Source organism: Orbicella franksi, chromosome 12, assembly GCF_964199315.1.
Source record: "Orbicella franksi chromosome 12, jaOrbFran1.1, whole genome shotgun sequence".
Lineage (NCBI taxonomy): Eukaryota > Metazoa > Cnidaria > Anthozoa > Scleractinia > Merulinidae > Orbicella > Orbicella franksi.
In genome coordinates this window covers 13,763,786-13,783,761 of record NC_138156.1, presented here as the reverse complement: position 1 = coordinate 13,783,761, position 19,976 = coordinate 13,763,786, and the positions used below count along the sequence as shown (strand labels likewise).

General features: G+C 38.5%; 2 protein-coding genes across 3 annotated transcripts in view; one reads left to right on the top strand and one right to left on the bottom strand.

Moving 5' to 3' along the window:
* Nucleotides 1–5,102, bottom strand: part of LOC145462492 (mediator of RNA polymerase II transcription subunit 21-like) — an 8,930-nt gene extending 3,828 nt beyond the window's left edge. Inside the window, exons 1-4 of one of the 2 annotated variants that reach the window (XM_081446028.1) lie at nucleotides 5,036–5,102; nucleotides 4,845–4,926; nucleotides 802–825; nucleotides 174–274 (exon numbers count right to left, since the gene is read on the bottom strand). In XM_081446028.1, the coding sequence (XP_081302154.1) occupies nucleotides 174–274; nucleotides 802–825; nucleotides 4,845–4,926; nucleotides 5,036–5,077 (249 nt within the window). In that variant the 5' untranslated portion in view covers nucleotides 5,078–5,102. The other variant, XM_081446029.1, reaches the window with a different exon arrangement.
* Nucleotides 5,103–5,146: 44 nt separating this feature from the next.
* Nucleotides 5,147–16,681, top strand: LOC145462494 (large ribosomal subunit protein P2-like). Its single transcript, XM_081446031.1, has 3 exons — nucleotides 5,147–5,263; nucleotides 10,820–10,978; nucleotides 16,449–16,681. Exons 2-3 carry the CDS (start codon nucleotides 10,820–10,822, stop codon nucleotides 16,635–16,637), a joined length of 348 nt encoding a protein of 115 aa, XP_081302157.1. The 5' UTR covers nucleotides 5,147–5,263; the 3' UTR covers nucleotides 16,638–16,681.
* Nucleotides 16,682–19,976: the final 3,295 nt, after the last annotated feature.

The window sequence follows — 19,976 nt, the reverse complement described above, 5'->3', positions numbered from 1 at the left end:
AATGCTTACTAAATTAGGCACATGTCTGCTTCCTTAAATTAAAAATGTTCATTTCTGAGTTACAAAAATGATGACCATGCTGTCTTGAATGTTATGAATGGAGGTTACATCTAAAAAGGTGAGTCAAGATTAAGATGAAAGGAGGGCAAGGGGTTACAATATACAAATCTTACTTGAAGCTCCGGTGAGCATTCTTCACTTGGAAGTGACTCGATTAGGAAATCAATATCCTTGGCAGTTCTTGCGATGAGAGTAGCAAACAAAGCAGCATGTCCTTAAAAAAGAAATTGAATTGTCACTTTTCACGATTACAGTGCCTACCAGTGAATATTCTATCAGGCTATGTTTCAGTACAACAAGGACCACATACATATAGTAAGAGCTACAAATGTACAATACATGAACATATAAGAATCTACAGTACTGTATTTAGCTATAACAATTGCAAACAAATTTATAAAACCAATTTGAGGCTGTGACAACATAAAGGAAACATGAAACAGCACAATAATCAGCAGCCTTAGCTGACCTCCTTTATGTCTTTAATTCATAGCTCTGGTGTAAAGAGAAAAATCGGTTGTGATAAAAGAAACTGTTTATCTTCCTAAATTCCCAATGCTTTGAAGGTGCCGAACTTGAAAGGATGTCTTGAGCATTGATCTTGTAAGGTGATTATAATGTCCAGCAATAATCTGTGTTCCTCAACCAATCAGAATGCCAGACTCTTATATTCTAATTTACCTATGTAAATTGTTCTTATCTATACACAACATTAAGTTAAAATACATGTAATTAACAAACCTTCTTGGGTAACATCACCACCATCTGCAAAAGTAGTCCAAATAAAAATGACATTAAAAAGGTGGGCAAGTTAAATTAAAGTTACAAAGTTTGATAAAGAAAATAATAAGTAAAGTATCATGTGCCAGCTTAGAAGATAAAGGGTAAATTAAAATGCATTCAATGCCAAAAATTAACTTTGTTTCTTTTGATTTTGTTTGCAGAAATTAAACCCTTGTATTAGTCACAGATATAATAATAAATATAGTAAAGGCTTGGCTAAATCTATATACTCAACTCTCATTATAGTGGACGTGCTTGGGGATGTCGCGTAGTGCCCGTAATAGCGAGAGTCCATAATAGTGGGGTGTGAGATAAAAAGTGCCCTTAACATGCAATAAATAACATAATAGACAATGTCTGTGAAGCAAGGACCATTGCGCAGACAAAAAAAGAATCAATGTGAAAATAAACATGTGCAAAGTACTTGGTGTCCACTTTATCAAGAGTGAAAACAATGAAATTGCCATTTTGGTACCACAAAAGTGTCCGTAATAGCAAGAGTCATTTCCAGTCAAACCTCTATATAATAATAATAAAGCTCGGTATTTTCCAGATGTGATTTGCTTGACTTAGGTCCCCTCTATAGACTACAATTTGTTTTGCAGTGCAGTTGATATGTCATGCCCACTCCCATGCATTCATAAATGTTTTGGTAGAAAAAAGTATTCAAATTTGCCTTCGAACTTCATGGTAATTTTAACTTTTACAGGTAATATTTATGCAAAAAAATATTTCGTAAAACTACTTTTACATAAGGTGTTCTAATCAGGAAGCTGCAAGTACAAATATCTTTAATTGCGTGGTAATTTATTGTATAAAGAAACACCATGGTACTTGTAACTGATTCCAATTGGCTATAATCCCTGATGCTCAGCTAAGATATTTTTTGCTGGCAACTAGATATAGATCATTTTCAGGTGACGTCATCATTTTCTAAAATTGAAAACTAAAGAGTCATTAAACTTTTTATCCCCATCAGGCATAAGGAGGGGTAAATTTATATCTGTTTACAATGTTACAGCTCAATAGTGTGCTTTGTTTGAAAACCAGTGTATTTTGAATTTCAGAGTTACAGCCGTGCGTGACACAAAGCTACGATCTTACTTGTTGAAAAATATATACCTGTCTCATGATTTTTAGCTTTTTTAGAAGTTAGATCATTAGGAAAAGTGCTTATGTAAATGTTTGTTTGTGCAGTACAGATAATCAGTCGCCTAGATAGCCAAAGTAAGTTCCAGATGTTTACACTATTTTCTGGCTGCCATATTGGTGCACCACAGAGGTGCACCAACATGGCGTTTCCATACTGGGCTCTGTAAATTTCTGTGAAACATTGTGACAAATATCTGCAGTCTGGGAAAACGCATAAACCTAAAACTTGGAGAAGTGTCTTTCGCTATCTATTTGACTTTATCCACTAAATGATTTTCGATTTATTTTTTTATTGCGTGACAGTGAAAATGATCTATAGACAGCACTTGCATTGGTTTCCCTAGGTGCAGGCCTTCTCTAGTAGATCTTGGCTTCCAAGGAATTTCAACCTCGGCTGAATGCAGACTGAATTATTTGTTACACTGGAACTAGTTAAATGTAGCCAAATTAAACTGATGGAGCAGCTATTTTCACAGGAAAACTCCTAGCCAGGGCAAAAAAAAAATCAGGTGAGCAAAGCGAGCCAAGCACGGTTTTTTCTCCTCCCCAAACTGCTCTTAGCTTGCTCTGTTTGCCTATTATTTTTTCACCCTATAATCCATTTGTGAGTCTGGTCACTGACTACCACAGTTGAGAGGTCCAGGTTCAACACCTGGCTGGGGTTGATGACTTGTATTCTTGGGCAAGAAACTTTACTCTCACAGTGACCCCCTCAACCAGGTGTATGGCAAATGGGCAGAACAAAGTCAATAGTTGGGATAACCCTGCAATGCACTAGCATCCCAGCCAGGGAGGAAAAGAATTCACCTAGTGAATTCAACCTCATGTGATGGAAACTGGAGATAATCACCAACCTGATGAGCCACTAAGCTCAAACACAGACTTAACCCTTCCTACCTATTATTGCTACTATTTTTCTTATTATTACGGTACAATCACCATCAATATTTAAGAAATAGAAAACATTTCTGTGTTCCTATTGAGTTTCAGTATAAATCTACTAGTATTCTATCACAAATGCCATTTGCTGATTGGTTACACTACTCACTATCTATTCTGTTATAGAGAGTGAGTAGCCTAGTGTTATGCACTTGCTAACGAACTGACAGCCACTTCTTCGTGCTTTCAAAGTGTCTGTGAAGAGGATTTAAATAAAATTTTGAACGACTAATAGATTTATACTACAACAATTAGATTATTCACTCTCGCTTTCTATGGATCATAGTTGACTCAGGCTGTGCCCTCCTCAACTATCACATGATAGAAATCTCAAGCTCATAATCTAATTGTTTAACAGAAACATGAGGGGAAATTTAAGAGATGAAGGAATTATGATCATTAATAAGGCCAAAGGCTGAAGGTAATGTAACAAGCAACACTGGGGACCCCTTAAATTAATTGGCTCTGCTAATTAATTAATTAATTAATTAATTAACAGAGCCTCATTTTTGCCATGACAAATAGGCTTTTAAGCCTTGGTCAAACAGTGCATGATAGTCGATGATAGTTGATGATGGTCAGTGAAAATTCAGGGAGAATCGTTTAACTATCATCGACTATCATGCATCATCTGGCATCAAACTGCTGGCCAAACAATGCATGATAGTCGATGATAGTTACATGATTCTCCCCGACCTTTCACTGACTGTCATCAACTATCATCGACTATCATGCGCCATTTGACCAAGGCTTCATAGGAGCTAGGTCGTGGTATTTTAGATGATTTGGTTTATAGTTGGTTATTATGAGCTCTGAAATTTAAATTGACAGACCTGCAACAACAATTAAAATAAAATGTCAGTTCCTTGATCAAATACAATGAACATAAACAGATTTATGGATCATCAGTGACAAACACATTACTCCAGATTATTGGAAATGGAAAAATAAACTCAACAATACTTACCTTGACTTCGGTGATTGCTGAACCAGTCGGCTAATTGCTGATCCATCTCAGCATACTTCGGTCGGAAGCGTCCCATAGATGCACACTTTGCTGTCATCCGCAGCTCAACCTCAACTTGAAGTTGAGGTCATACGAATGACGGCGAGAGCTTGGCATATTTACGATTGAGATTTGACTGTTTACGATGAGAACGTATCAGTGAGTTTTGCAACTGTGTTTATGTTTGGCTTGTTGATGTTTTTATAATACAAACTCGGATCGTTGAATATTTATTAGAATCTTTATAAAAAACGAAATATGTTTCCTGAGCAGGAAAGCTGAAATTAACGTGTATGCGTTGTTGTTTACACTCAAGTTTATCATTAGAGGTGCGAACTTTTAGCTTTTGTTTTCGTGTATATCATTAAATGTGTGACTTTTTCACTTTTGTTCACGTTTACAGAGAGTTTGCATGCTAATTGTGCCAAGAGAATAAAAATTTATCTTTATGAACTCTTCATTTCTTGGTGCGTCTTATAACCAAGTATTTTCACATAATTTTCAGTTTGGGAACTTTGCATGATTAAGTTGCCAAGTTTGGGGTGCGTCTTATAGCCGAGTGCGCCTACAAAAACTACGGTAGGTGGTCTTTCATTGGCAAAATCACAGCCACATAACAAACCATGACAAACAAGAATGATTTTCAAGCATCATAATTATATGGCACTTCCATAAAAATTGAGGTAAACTTGAATAATGTTGGGCCTACATTTCTCAAGTTCTCCTTAATGCAGTCTGATTAGCCCATCCTTGCCTGTTTCTGGTTTTTCTCTGTTTCTTTTGAATAATTTCCTCTACGGTTTTAAGCCATTATTGTGAATTTTGTTTTTAGCAAAATCTCACATGCACTCCATCACAATTCATAAACATAAACTTAAAATTCGTTTCTAGTAATATGACTTACTTTTGTCAAAGCCAGAGAAAATTTTTTCTGGTGGAGCTGTTTGCTGAAGTATTCCAACACTGTTACAAAACTGATCTGCAAGCTACAAGACACCAGTGAGCAACATTCCATTTTCTTTCAAATAAATGATAAATACCCCATCCATATTGCAATAGCTACAAGCGAAAGTTTACAAAAATGTAAATACAAACCTGATTTAAAGCGTCTTGCAACTGTGTGATCCTGTCCGCCATATTTCCTCAGCGACCACGCAATAAGCCCTGCAGTTCCGTTGGTCCACCCCTAATTAGGTATATATTACAACACGTGCCAGTGTTCTTTCTCTGGCTAGTTTGTCCGAAGAAGACAAAGGTAACCGATTTGGTGAAAACGAATTTCTTGGGCGTGCACATCGTTTCGTGTCTAAGCTGACTTAAAAAGTGAGTAGAATAATAATTAATGTGTACTTAATAAAGTCAACTACCTAGATCTATGAAGAACACCACCAAGCGCGAACAATTTTAACCATCGACCATTTTGAACTACGAGCTTAACTATCACTCTGTGGTTGTATTTCGCATATTACTACAGGCTCAATAAATTCTGTCAATTTATCATTAAGTAGAATGCCAGGATGAATCCTCGTTGTGGACTGAGACTCTGCATCTTGCCAACCAATTGACTGAATTGAGTGGTCACATGGTATAGGGTGAAATACTAACCCCCAAAATCTTCTCGTTGTAGCTATTTTCGTTAATTTCTTATGAATTTTCAACGTTCGTAGAATTGGCCTTTCCCATGTACACGACCGAGGACTAGCAGAGAATGGAACGAATTGGCTTCTGATGTCATTTCGGGAATAACAGTGTTTTGCTTCTTAGAAGAATACATTAGTATTGTCAGACAATACCTATTATCGGACAGCTGAGGAAAAGACCCTGACGTTTGGAAGAAAACCTCGTCAAGCCAAATCCAGCTTATTCCTTTGATAGCAGCTCTCGTCTTGAGTCTAGCGATCAATTTTTATCCAGATCGGTTGAGGGTTTCCTGAGGAAAAAGCTCATGATTCGCATTTTACGAAGAAAATGGCGTCTGGTTTACACTTGAAAATTCTTTCTGCGTGGAAAAAAACTAGAAAAAATGACTCAAAACTTGAGAGTGAAACCTTCAATCTTCAATGGTCTGAAAACCAGTCGCCATGTTGTATCTCACAAGCCTTCTGAGCTTATGTTTTGACTGTTAACTGCTGTCGAGTCGAACTGCGTTAACTGGGCTGCAAATACCTGATGTCCGACAGCCACAGAAATCCCATACAAACTCAAGTAAACACGGCCGTTTGGACTGACAAATTAACGATCAGGCGCACGTTTCTTTTAAGCCTTGAAATGGAACACTTACGGTGAAAACATTTCCGTAAACTAACAAGCAAACACTTACCACTTCGTCAGATGAGCTGTTGAGCATTTTGTTGTTATTTTTAGCATAAATAGGCCACTCGCTAGACAAGTGTTTAGGCGTTTAGAATTGATTTGATGTCCAACAACTGGACTTTTAAGCCAACTTAAATTACATAAAGTAGCTTATCAATATCCTAAACTTAAGCTGGAAGAAGAAGTGAAATAAGAGTGCTTTGTATTTGGTAGAAATATGTGATGAAACTAAAGTGTCCGACCATAGGTACCAATACCTTATGCAAAGATGCGATAGTGCAAGTCAAAATTGTTGCAGAATGCAAGAAAGATTTGTTGTTGAAGGCTGTAGCAATATGGGAAGCTTAGGATATAGAGTATTCCTCTATCTTGATGACACTGGACCTGAGGCAAGAAAAACCCTACTGTAAAAATCTAGAGATTTTCATGGCCTGTAGTTTCTTCTCTAACTTCTAGTGGAAAGCTCAACATTGTTAAGGTACTGCATAAGACACAAATTTGGGATTGGACCATTGTGAACTCAGCAAACAATTCCCCGCAGGGCTTGAAATAATTTTCTGGCTGGCGCCAGTCAAGTTTTCTGGTCAAATCTATTTGCGCTCAGACAAGAAACAAATTTTATCTGGACAAATGTCTAAATATGAAGCAAGTACATTTAGTGAGCTTTTGCTGTGGAGTAGCTCATATTCAGTGCAAAAAGTACGCAATACACAACACAACCACAATGTTCAGTAAAATTGACATAATTACACTATTGCTTCCTGTTGCTTCTACTATTCAATTATTTTTTGAAGTTGCGACGTGCTTTACATGTAATGGCTGTTATTTTGGAAGTTGGGACGTGCTTTACATGTAAAGGCTGTTGTCATGGTGGAGAGGTGGTCGTTATAGAGGGGGTAAAATAAGAGAAAATGTATGGACTGTCGGCTGGGATAAAAAAGTTGCAGTGGCTCTTGTAGAGAGGTTGCTCATTGGAGAAAATTCAACTGTATTAGCATACACATGCCAGTAGATAAGCTACTCTGGAAGACCCATCTTTCATTTGCTTTCCTTTTTTTTTTCGCAAACACAAATAATGTACAGCTTCCAGGTGATCTGGTGACGTCATTGCACGGGACCGGAGAGAAAATTTTATTGCCGTATCCCATAAGGCAGCCTGCGCGTAGTCGTGAGTTTGGATTTGAATGATGGCGGTCACTGCCAGTGTGTTGATGCTTTTCAGAATTATTTTGTCTTGTCTTATACCGCGCTTCGAACTCAGAATTGTGCTGTAAATATGAGAAGTGTTGATTTGGACAGTTGGGAAGTCTCTTTCAACAGTGAATCTTTTCTACACTTGGATGGAAGCGATTTGAGTACTTTAATCACACAACATGCAGCGCTGGCCGCATCGCATTGTAAGCTTGAAAATCACTTGGTGTCTTACTTCAATTTGCTTTAAATAGTGTACTTTCTATATAGTATTAAAGGTACTGTATTCCATCGACCTCTAGTTTGCTTGTATTTCATCATTCATTTTATTATTATTGTATGTCGGCCACAGCACTAGTTCGGTCGACCATTCGATCAAACGCTCTCCAACTCAGTAAAGAAAAAAATTTAATAATCTGAATGGCACACGCCAAGAATTGCTAGAAAAGATTGGCCTGACCTTTAATGAATTTGGAAAGGTAGTTGTGAGCTATGTTGACATTGAGAATTACATTACACTATTTCTAAGTCAGTCAGGTGTACAGAGTGCAGTTACAACACCAAACAACAGCATCATGATGGTTTCGCATGGCTGAAATGGTCACGCCATTTCACAGGGGAGAAAAGTGTCGGAGTGAAAATCATTGAGCCTTATAATTTACTGAGCACAGTGTAACAGTTGCCCTTTGGTTGGGAAATGATGACTATGACACTGTCCAAAAATGCGCAGGGGCAGTTTATGAACAGCTTACACAACTTCAAACGATCAAACATGCACTAACCCATTGACGACTGAATAAAATTGCCCGCGACCCACCCCTGATTCCCTGGCATTTTTTGCAAGTATTTCGCGAGCGAAAGCACAAAAATAAACCATATGCGCAGTAACCATAGACACAAGATCAGGTTTCAAGACATCGTTTATTTAAAGTTCAATAAATGAAGGGTTGAAATTAAGAAATGTTAACAAAAAGAACTCAACCTCATCTACAACTAGTGAGAAAACAAGAAATTATATAATTTCTTTACAGCACGACAAAATGTCCCACAGAAGCAGAGAAAATTACCTTTGCGAAAATGAGTTAATTATTGACTTTGGAGGACAAAAAATGAAACCAAATACAACTGAATTTCATTCTTGTAATGGCCAACATTTGAGAAAACAACGAAAAATAAAAGCGAAGAACTCTTGTAAAATCAATCTGAAAACAAGAAGTCGAGAAATTTATTCCCCGCGCGTCGAAATATGACAGCGCTGCGAAAGAAAGATGAAAGTCGTAAATCAAAAATGGCCAAGTCGCACTAGAGGACAAAACTGTTTTCTTATGTGAAAAATCCGTCATCACAATGAAAAACCAAGTGCGACTAGTTTGTTCCCCAAAGGACAAAATTTGGTCGCGGACGGACAAACTTCAAAGATGCCGTCGACTACCTCTGGGGCAGGCCAAATTGAGACAAATCTTGGAAAACAAAAGCGAGGTTGTTTTGATTCAGAAATGATTTGACAGGTGGAATATGGATATGAATATGCCATCAAAATGTATGGATCAATGGAAAGAAGGTTCAACCACCTTATGTGGGAGAGAACATGTCATGTGCCCATGCAGAAGTCCCACAAGCCAACTCACTGACTTTGTTGGTCTAGATAATCGTGTACTGAACTTTTCTTAGTTTAAAAATCTTTAAGAATACTTGGTAGTAAAGTTATAACTCCACTCACAACCAAAGCATGATGAGAAAAAAAGCCTTCCGACTGAAAACTGCCATGTTTATCCTCAGAGCGCTATCGATGTGTCGATGGACTACATGCCGAAGGTCAGGACAAGCTCTACTAGGCGTGCAAAGAATTCTGTGCAGCTTTAAAAATAATTTCTCCTTGAAGATGACGGTCAGATCACCTGGTTAATTTAGAACTAGCTCTGAGTCAAATTTTCCTTTGAAGTGTAATCAACCGGACAAAATGCCTGGTCATCCAACAATTTGACTGGACAAAGCCAATTTTAGACTGGACATTGTTTATTGACCGGCCATATTTCAAGCCCTGCCCCCGAGTCCCAGACCAAAGTAATGGAGACTTTAGGTGAGAAAATTGTACAGGAAATTAAATGGATCGTGTTTTTTTGTAGTCGAAATAGAGAAACAAATAGTAAACAAAAGCTACATCCTAGAACGAGGCGATTAAGATTGTTGAGGCTTTGAACTGGTGAACTGGTGAACTAGCTATGTATTTGTGGATTTTTAAACGAAAAAATTGGGAGGGTAGTGTCACTTTAATCTAATCTAATCTAATCTTAATCAGGACTTGTTAGGTCGTGATAAACCAGCCAACTTTTACATAATATTCAATGGTGATAATGACAAATTTATAGAGCAATAAGTGGCTTGCATGCAGCGGTATTTACAAAAGCACGATCCATTAATTTACAAATTATGACTTAATGGGTGATTCCAGAAAATATCCATACCTATACCATGGGCAGCTTTTTGGAATTCCGAAGGCAGGAGGGGGGGTCCTTTGATCTGGAAATCCAAAGGCATGGGGTAATTATGATTGGAATTCTGAGGGCATGGGGGGTTTTCTAGAGGGGACAGGCAAGAGTTGGATAGCACAAACAAACTGACGACACTGCTGACTACTGTGGAAAACAAGATAAAAGACAAGCATTGATCAATCACCCATGGTGTTCATGCTCATTTACAGAAGAAAAGTGATAAAATCTGGGTTGTACTTTGGGCTCCAGAGGCCTTAAAGTTACTGAATTTCTTGTCAGAAAGTCGTTTGCAATGAATGCTGGCCTGCTGGCTAACCTGCTACATTTGTTTACAATGCACCAGTGATACATATTCATAAAGAAACCACTTAAAAGGTATCTGAAGAAGTGAATATTGCTCGTAACTGCAAAGGTAAATTAGGGAAGGTGTGCCTAACATTCTATTTTCCATGGTAATTTACACATAAAACAACTGAAATTTTTATTCCCTCACTAGTTTAATCAAAAACTCGTTTCAAAATTGCGACTCAAGAGGAGGACGTTTCAGTCACTTGTGTGCTCATTGGTTAATTTTTATTGTCAATAAGCGGACAGACACATGAATTTATAATTTATGTGATACGTCAATGAGCGAGAGCGGACAATTTGACAATTTGTTATCATAAAAAACAAAGTGATGTCCGTTTTTAATGTGTCTGTCCTGTTATTGACAACGAAGTTCATCATAACATTGAGAAAGTAGTCTGCGGATCCACTTGGACAGACGCGTGAAAAACTGACGTCAATTTGTTAAACTGAACATTTCTAAGTCATTTCCTCCCAGACCACAGCACCCACACAACGCTGAATTAGGGTTAAGTTACTAATAAAGCACTATTTTCAGATGCGTTACGTGGCCGCTTACCTACTTGCCACCCTGGGAGGGAACAAAAGCCCAAGTGCATCAGACATCACGGATATTCTCTCAAGTGTTGGTATTGATGTGGACCCGGAACGCCTTGATGTTGTTATTAACGAGCTGAGCGGGAAAGATATTGATGAGGTGGGTCTATGGTTAAGGTCATGTAAATGTAAGTTGCAGCTACTTGATGTAGGTTTCAATTATTTCTTTAGACTGTTCACAGCCCTCTATTTTCTCATACTTTCATTCAATTGTTGAATGCGTGGAGTAAAAATCACGAGAGAACTGGTTGCCAGTGCAAAACAGGAGACTTGACAGGTTAGGGGGTGGGGACAGAGAAAATAGTGTTTCAGCCAGAAAATTTTTCTTGAGGGCCAAAGTGGCCCCTGAAGACCTTTTTTAGGGGCCAATTTTTTAGGAAAGGGGCCAATAAATTGGAAGCTACAAAAGGAAAAATGTGTCAGGGTACCAAGGAAAATAAAGCAGTTTATCAGGATCTAGGATAAAATTTAATAGTGAGTGCTTTTTGAAGTGTTTCTACTCAATAAATTTCTTTTGAATCAGATACTAGTATGATCTGTGCATTACAAGAGAACAGTTCTTAGGCACACATGACATAGTCAATGATCAAGGGTTTGCAATGCATTATAGGGCGATTTCAAACTTGGAAGTTTTCCGATGTGAGATAATAAATACAACAGAGCAAAAGGATGGATTGACTTCTTTTCTTATGTTGAATGTTTTAGAAGCAAAGATCTTTCAATATGATTGTCTAGAAGGACATAATGTGTGACAAAATAACTGGATTGATCATGAACACAGAGAAATGTAGTCGCCATTATGGTGACTAAACCAGAATTTTTGCCGAATTTTGGTCACCAAGGATGAAATGTTAGTTATATTGGTGACTGTATCGGTCGCAATTTCAAGCACTGGGATGGCTTTTGAAATACTACGCCTGGTTAAGCCTGTAGTCTTGTAAAAGGAAATTGGCCCTTTCTTCGTTTTTCTGGGGGCCATATCTGATTGCAACGCGGGATTCCCGCAATGGCACGCTCTGGCCAAAACACTGAAATAGAGGGGTTGTCATAAACGATTTACCTTTGTTGAGTTTTTGCCTCGAACCATGAATTACCCGGTAACTATTGTCTCCATTTAATTTTAATTGAAAGATCAATTGCCTTCTATTGGTTCATGGATTATATCATTATTGTGATCAACAGTATTATATAGAAGGAATCTCCATCATGACATTTTGCCGTGCTTTGTGAAAGCTATGTCCGACCAAAATATAAGTTTTCTGAAGATGATTTACTGTTGCCATGTAAGATTGCTTATAGCCTTTTTTTAATGGAAAATGTTGATTTACACAGTCAAGCTGAAATACATGAAATGACTTCACACTGTTACTGTGTCAATTTTATATCAGCTTCTATTTAACAAATTGAATGTGATTTAGCATGGTCTGTACTCTTATCAACAACGAGTATGCGTCATCACGGTGGTCAAAATGTTGTGGACTCACGAGGTGCAGCTGAGTGAGTCCGCAACAAATTTTCACCACTGTGATAATGCCTACTCATTGTCGATAAGAGTACAGACTACGCTAAACCACATTTGATTTGTTTTTTACCACAATATCAAAGATATCAAAAGAAATCTTTGTCAAGATTTGTTGACAATTGAAAACACCAACTCAGACTTGAAAGTGCACTCGCTGCACTATGCAAATGAGCTACTTGTACGCATCAGACTTTCCTTTCAAAAACTTTTGCAAACTCGCTCAACATGCAGAAACAATAAGAAAAATGTTTGGGAAAAGAGTAATGACACGTACTCGTTCTCGATAACAGTACAGACCACGCTAAACCACATTTCCAATTGTTTTTTACCACAATATTAACGTTAAAGAGAATGGTTTTTTTTTTCATAGTGCGAGCTGAAAGAGGCATTGCACGACAGATTGACGTGAGCAGTATGGTATGGACTCTTATCAACAATGGCAAATTAACCAATCAGATTGCGAGATTAGCAGCAGTTGTTGTAAAAAATGGTACTTCCATTAACTTTGAAAAGTTTTAGAACAAATCAAGACGGGCTTTGAAATGTTGATATGATACTACGACAGGCATTAGGAGAAAAGAAAAAAGTTACTTTTGGTCGTGGAAAACTCGGAAAGGTTATGGAAAAGGTTGTGGAAGGTCACGGAATTTTGAAAGCTTAAAAGAGTAGGAACCTGCCATAAATAATGAACTGTCCCTAAGTTTTCATTGAAATGGTGATCAATTCCTTATTATTACTGGTATTTGTTTTTCACATCTCGTTTTGCTAATGAATTTATCAAGGGTTTTTATTCACCTTAAACATGTTTAATAGTCAAAGCATTATTTAACAGATCAAGGCTGTTGTCTAAGGAAATTTTTCAGGAGCCCAAGCCACTTTTTTAGGAGCCCAGAATAAATTTGCCGTGGTCAATCCAGGGTGGGGGGGGGGGGGGGTTGGCGAGACTGGGGAAGACAGGGGGGTTGTGGAGTGAATTTGGAAATTTAGGGGAGGGGTCCGGAGGCAGAGATTTTCCATGAGACGCTAATATGGTCTATTTTATCAATCAAATTTCTGAAATAAAGAGTTCAGCAAAGTGATCAGGCTATGACTGAGAAAGAATACTATTTGTGGTCAAATAGATTCAATAATTTGTGTATCCTTGCAAGTGCTGCAGTTTTTTTTACAAAAATTTATATTGCCTCTTTCGTTTTTGAGTTAAGCTATTCTAAACAAATCATGAAATGCAAGCTGCAAATGAAAACAATTAAAAATGAAATAGGCATTTGGGGTGTTTGAATTTGGCCTCACTGAAATGTGCTTCTTTCCTTCCCCAAGCTTCAGGGACATAAGTATAAGCAAAAGGTGCTTTCTTTAGGCAGCATTACCGCATTATATTGGCTGCTTCTTTGGAGAAAATATATTCCTGTATATTGGCCGAGCTACGACAATTCGTTTGATAATTTGAAACCCTGGTATGCAAAAAGAATTGCAAAGATGTTTTCTTTTTGCTGGCTTGTAGCTACTTGAATATTTCAACTTTTAAGTCATAAATATCCTTTCAGAAACTACAGAAATTCATTCAGTACAGCTAAGTGGAGTTTTCCAAAGTATCGGACAAAAAAAAAGCCCAAGAATTTATCCTTATTCAATTGTAAATATAATGTCAGCAGCAGCATCACTCCAATTCTAAACATAGGCACGCAAGGCGTGCAAGAGTTATTTTTTTGTGTGAAGTGTTGGAGATAGAAGCATTCACGGTACAGTAATGATTTGGTTAATTTGACAAGTTGTTTTGGTTGTGATGTTACATCGGTCATGGTAAGATAACTAAATAGTAAGCCATAAAATGTTTGACTGAACAAACTACAGTTATCTGACATGTCTCCAGATTAATGGAAATACCATCTTATTTTCTTACAGGCAATTTGATTCTTTCTTTGATACAACCCGCACTGTGATTGGTGTGACACGCGCACATGCATAACTCCCTCACTCACTGATCACATAACCCTTCCAACCCCCAAGGGAATTTTTGCTCAAAAATACTCAAGTTAATTTAGAGACTTTTTCGCATTATATACGAATCGTAAGTTTACCTTTTTACACATCACAACACAACACAGCACAACACAACACAACTTCACCGAAAATAGAAAGAAAGAGGAAAAAACCTCTGACACGTTGAAAGTCTGATTTAATTAAATTGCACTTTAACTTGGTGCCGTGCAGTCTTCAAAGAACATTTGAACAGTTTTCATACTTTCTACCTTTAAAAATATTGGACTGAAATGAATGTTATCAAATAAAACTATTAAACTGCTACTGCAGAGACATAAAAACCGTCCAGAAACAAAAGCTTGTTTTGTTTAATATCCTGGAAACAATAGCCGACAACTTGTTAGCTGTAATTGAATTTACTCCCATATAAAAAACAAAAGTGTTAAGTTACCATTTGTTACTAAAGATAGCAAACATCTCGTGGGAAAGAGTGGTGACGATTCGTCCGCTCTAATTGAATTTACTCCCTTGTGAAAAACAAGAGTGTCAAATTACACTTTGTAACTAAACAACAAAAATATCTCATTATATTTGCATGCAACAAGAACAAAACAATCGTTACCCGCACTTACTATTGTAAACGTTAGAACTGTTACAAATCTAAAGTCTCGTCCCCTCTAAAACTTGTCCTAAGAACTAGACGCGACGATTCGTGACCTCTAATTGAATTTACTCCTTGTGAAAAACAAAAGTATTGAGTTACCTTTGTAACTAAAAATAAAAATATCTCGTTGCATTTGCATACTACTTACTCACGAACTGTTTCAAACCTCAAGGCTCATCTCGTTCATTTAACTAAAATCCTCAGCCTAACCCACAGAAAATGTCGAAGTAAACCTAATATATGAATAGTTCCTCCTCTTTTATAGAAGAATAAATATGGCCATTCTGAACTCTATCGGGATCAAATCTTCTCACATACCATTTACCTTTACAACAGGAAATTTGATTGGCTGTTTATAGTAGATCCAATCTGATTGGTGTGAAATACATACATCTCTCACTCACTCACCCATTGACCCGTCCATAACATACCCGACGCGCCGTCTAAGAGGTATTTTTTTTTACAAAAAAATAACTCAAAAATATTTGTTATCAGAGTAATTATTTTACTTGGGGGGGGGGGGTACTTTAAGAATTTCTCGGTAGGCATGTGCCACTGGGACCCTGGAACCCTTAGCCTATACTAGAGCTAGTTCAGCTGAAGTTTGCTACCCTATACTAGAGTAACCAGTATTAAAACCACCGATTTTCGTCTGAATCCCGATTTTTGACAGTTAATGATATCCAGTAGTGTTTTATGGTAGTCATCTATCGACGATGTTGAGGCTGAGTTACAAAAATTTAAACTTGCTGATTTCATTTTTTTATATTTTTAATTGACAATTCCTGGTTTCGTTAGTTTAGATAAAATCTTCAACCAACTGGTCAGTTTTGTGAAAAATGATACCCTATTTTAGACCCAAACGCTCTGATTTATATACCCTATGCCTAGAGTAAACTGCTTGAAAACCATACCCTTCACAGCGGCACATACCTATATAGCCCATATATGGCGGTACCCCCACTCCCTCTGCCCGTGTTATTTTGCAACTGGAATCAGTAGGGCATCAACAGAGACAATCCATTGGCATACATGACGTGCATGTATTCAATACTGAGCTTGCAATGCATTGTAGGGCGATTTTCAAATAATATTATGGCTGTTTTCAGTTGTTTTGTGAGCGGAGAGAGACTTTGTTGACGTGTTTTGGCCCATATTTCTCGTGTTAAAAGCAAAACAGGACCAGAGTAGCTGTTGTTTTCCGTTTAATTTATTGTGTGAATGATTTTGGCCGATTTCATCGGACAGATTAGATGGGATGAAAACTCCATGTTTAGGTGCCCACTCGGGCTCCTTGAACAAAACTTTAGTCGCCCGCACTCGTAACTTAGGCGCCTCAGGCGACCAGGTGCCCGTTAGGCAGCAGCCTTGCAGATCATAAAACTTTATGAACTTTTTTTCTAGGTGATTGCTGCAGGAAAGTCCAAGTTGGCATCTGTTCCCACAGGTGGTGCTGTGATGGCAGGGGGTGCAGGAGCCAGTGCTCCAGCAGCAGCTGCGGGAGGAGAGGCAGAGGAGGAAAAGAAAGAAGAAAAGAAAGAAGAGGAAGAAGAGGAATCTGATGATGATATGGGATTTGGCTTGTTTGACTGAAAAACTGTAAAGCCAAAAATAAAACTTTTGTGTCATCTCCATTATTTTCGTCCTTGTTTAAACTCCAGAAAAATGGGAAAAAACTAGTAAGATAATATCGGAAAGTGTAGAGTGCTATGTACAGCACTGACACGTAATAGTCTCCCACCCCTGCTCATTCCTGAGGCAACAACTGCACTTTTGACACGGACATCGGTACTTAATACTTTTGCTTTTCTCATAGATGATGTAAGCAAAATTGGCCTATGAAGTCGTAAGATTAACTCATATCGTACACTCGCAGACAGGGTGATTTAAAGGGTAAACAGTGTTCGTACAGGTCCTGAAATTTTATTGTGGCATTTTCCAGGGCTGGAAAGTCCTGGAAGGTTACTGGTCCTGGAAAGTTGTGAACAACTGAAGAATAATTAACCCTTTCACTCCCAGTAGTGACTAATTAGTAATTTCTCACAGCTTAAAATTCTCAAGCAGACGGTTGATAAGAACAAAGAGAAATATGGTTTGATTTTACACCAAATTCTCAGAATTAACAATATGAGAAATCTATGGCAGACAGTAAGGAGAATTGACATTGAGATCTTAGGAGTGAAAGGGTTCATGTGAATTTTGAGAGTCGAAAAATCAATCTGAGTTCTGGAAAAGTCCTGGAAAAAAGGTCCTCTAGTTTTCTCATTTCCTTCCACTTTGAACGCCTGTCACGCAGGCTACTTGTTAGCTGAAAAGTTGTAAGCAGATCTAAATTGAAGGTAATTCCTCTGAAATAAAAGTGGCAATAGATTTTTGTTCAAACTTTGTACACTGAATATTTATCTTATGATAACTTCAATTTTGAAATAAAAAAGGGGGGTGCCCATGCTCATTAAGGAGCAGTGAGGAAGAACACGCATTAAACTACAGTCAATACACTGTGTCGGACACAAATAAACGTTTTAAGTTTGATTCAGACAGAAAGCTAAATCCTTGGTTAAAAATTTGAACCAAATTTCTTGACGTGGTTACCGACTGCCAAATAGGAAAGACCACCGTGTATCTGCTATTTTTCTTATTTATTCAATTTTCAGCAATAGAAATTAGATCAGTCTTTTCTCACGCAAAGCTTATGATTAGTTGATTACAATGGGTGGAAAAAAAATTTGGGTGCCCCTGCCCGTTGGTGAGCTAGAGCCATTTTTCAACTGACAGAGCTCAATATCAAGGCAAATCCGTCATGTTTTCAATGTGCGCGTGCACGAGCGCGCGCTAATGACGCCATAACTTATGCGCGGTAAGGATGCGCAATGCAAATGTGAGAAATGACCTTAACAACCCTTACGCCTGAGGAGACTTCGGTGGCTCTTTAGTTTTGGATTTAACAATTTGATGACGTCACGTGACAGCACTCCATAGGCCTCAATAGGGATGATCGTAGCGATCGGAGGGGACGGAAGGGAACGCCTGCAAGCATGCATCGTTTTCTTCGGTTTTTGCCGCGTGTTCACGTGACCAAAGACACGGGGGTAAAGTGTGAATCGGACATTCCTGTGTAACCATTCTATGCGTTCCTAATGTAAGATTCCTGTGAAGGGCGGTAGTTAGATAACAGTGGTCCCTCTTTCGCTTAGTCCGTCAAGCAAGACCGTTGACAAACCACGAGGGAAAATGGCCACTTGAACTCCTGGGGGCGAGACTAAACGCGCGCGCATGCTTCTCGTCCCCAGGAGTTCGCGCGGCCACATTCTCGTCCCCAGTGCTACTCGTCTTAAAATGTCGTTTCTCCGACCACGTGACCAAAAGAAACGGAGGCTCTGGGGACGAGAATGAGAGGGTTAGTACTTGATGTAAGATCACTTATAATGTCCCGAATTTTAATTGAAGTTTCTCGTGACCCCTGCAGCCTTGGTACTTCTGTAACCCTGTTGCTCCTGTAACCCTGTTGCCCCTGTAACCTTATTGACTATGTAGCCTTGTTACGCCTGTTTATTATCGTAACCCTGTTACTCTTGTAACCTTGTTACTTTTACAACGCTATTATTACTTCTGTAACGTTGTTATTCCTGTAACCTTGTTGCTCCTGTAACCTTGTTGCTCCTGTAACCTTGTTACTCCTGTAACCCTGTTACTCCTGTAACCTTGTTACTCCTGTAACCCTGTTACTCCTGTAACCTTGTTACTCCTGTAACCCTGTTACTCCTGTAACCTTGTTACTCCTGTTACCTTGTTACTCCTGTAACCTTGTTACTCCTGTTACCTTGTTACTCCTGTTACCTTGTTACTCCTGTAACCTTGTTACTCCTGTAACCCTGTTACTCCTGTAACCTTGGTACTCCTGTTACCTTGTTACTCCTGTTACCTTGTTACTCCTGTAACCTTGTTACTCCTGTAACCCTGTTACTCCTGTAACCTTGTTACTCCTGTTACCTTGTTACTCCTGTTACCTTGTTACTCCTGTAACCTTGTTACTCCTGTAACCCTGTTACTCCTGTAACCTTGGTACTCCTGTTACCTTGTTACTCCTGTTACCTTGTTACTCCTGTAACCCTGTTACTCCTGTAACTTTGTTACTCCTGTAACCTTGTTACTCCTGTAACCTTGTTACTCCTGTAACCTTGTTACTCCTGTAACCCTGTTACTCCTGTAACCCTGTTACTCCTGTTACCTTGTTACTCCTGTTACCTTGTTACTCCTGTTACCTTGTTACTCCTGTAACCTTGTTACTCCTGTAACCTTGTTACTTCTGTAACCTTGTTACTCCTGTAACCTTGTTACTCCTGTAACCCTGTTACTCCTGTAACCTTGTTACTCCTGTAACCCTGTTACTCCTGTAACCTTGTTACTCCTGTTACCTTGTTACTCCTGTTACCTTGTTACTCCTGTAACCTTGTTACTCCTGTAACCCTGTTACTCCTGTAACTTTGTTACTCCTGTAACCTTGTTACTCCTGTAACCTTGTTACTCCTGTTACCTTGTTACTCCTGTAACCCTGTTACTCCTGTAACCCTGTTACTCCTGTTACCTTGTTACTCCTGTTACCTTGTTACTCCTGTAACCTTGTTACTCCTGTAACCTTGTTACTTCTGTAACCTTGTTACTCCTGTATCCTTGTTACTCCTGTAACCCTGTTACTCCTGTAACCTTGTTACTCCTGTAACCTTGTTACTCCTGTAACCTTGTTACCCCTGTAACGTTGTTACTCCTGTAACCTTGTTACTCCTGTAACCTTGTTACTCCTGTAACCTTGTTACTTCTGTAACGTTGTTACTCCTGTAACCTTGTTACTTCTGTAACCCTGTTACTCCTGTAACCTTGTTGCTCCTGTATCCTTGTTACTCCTGTAACCCTGTTACCCCTGTAACGTTGTTA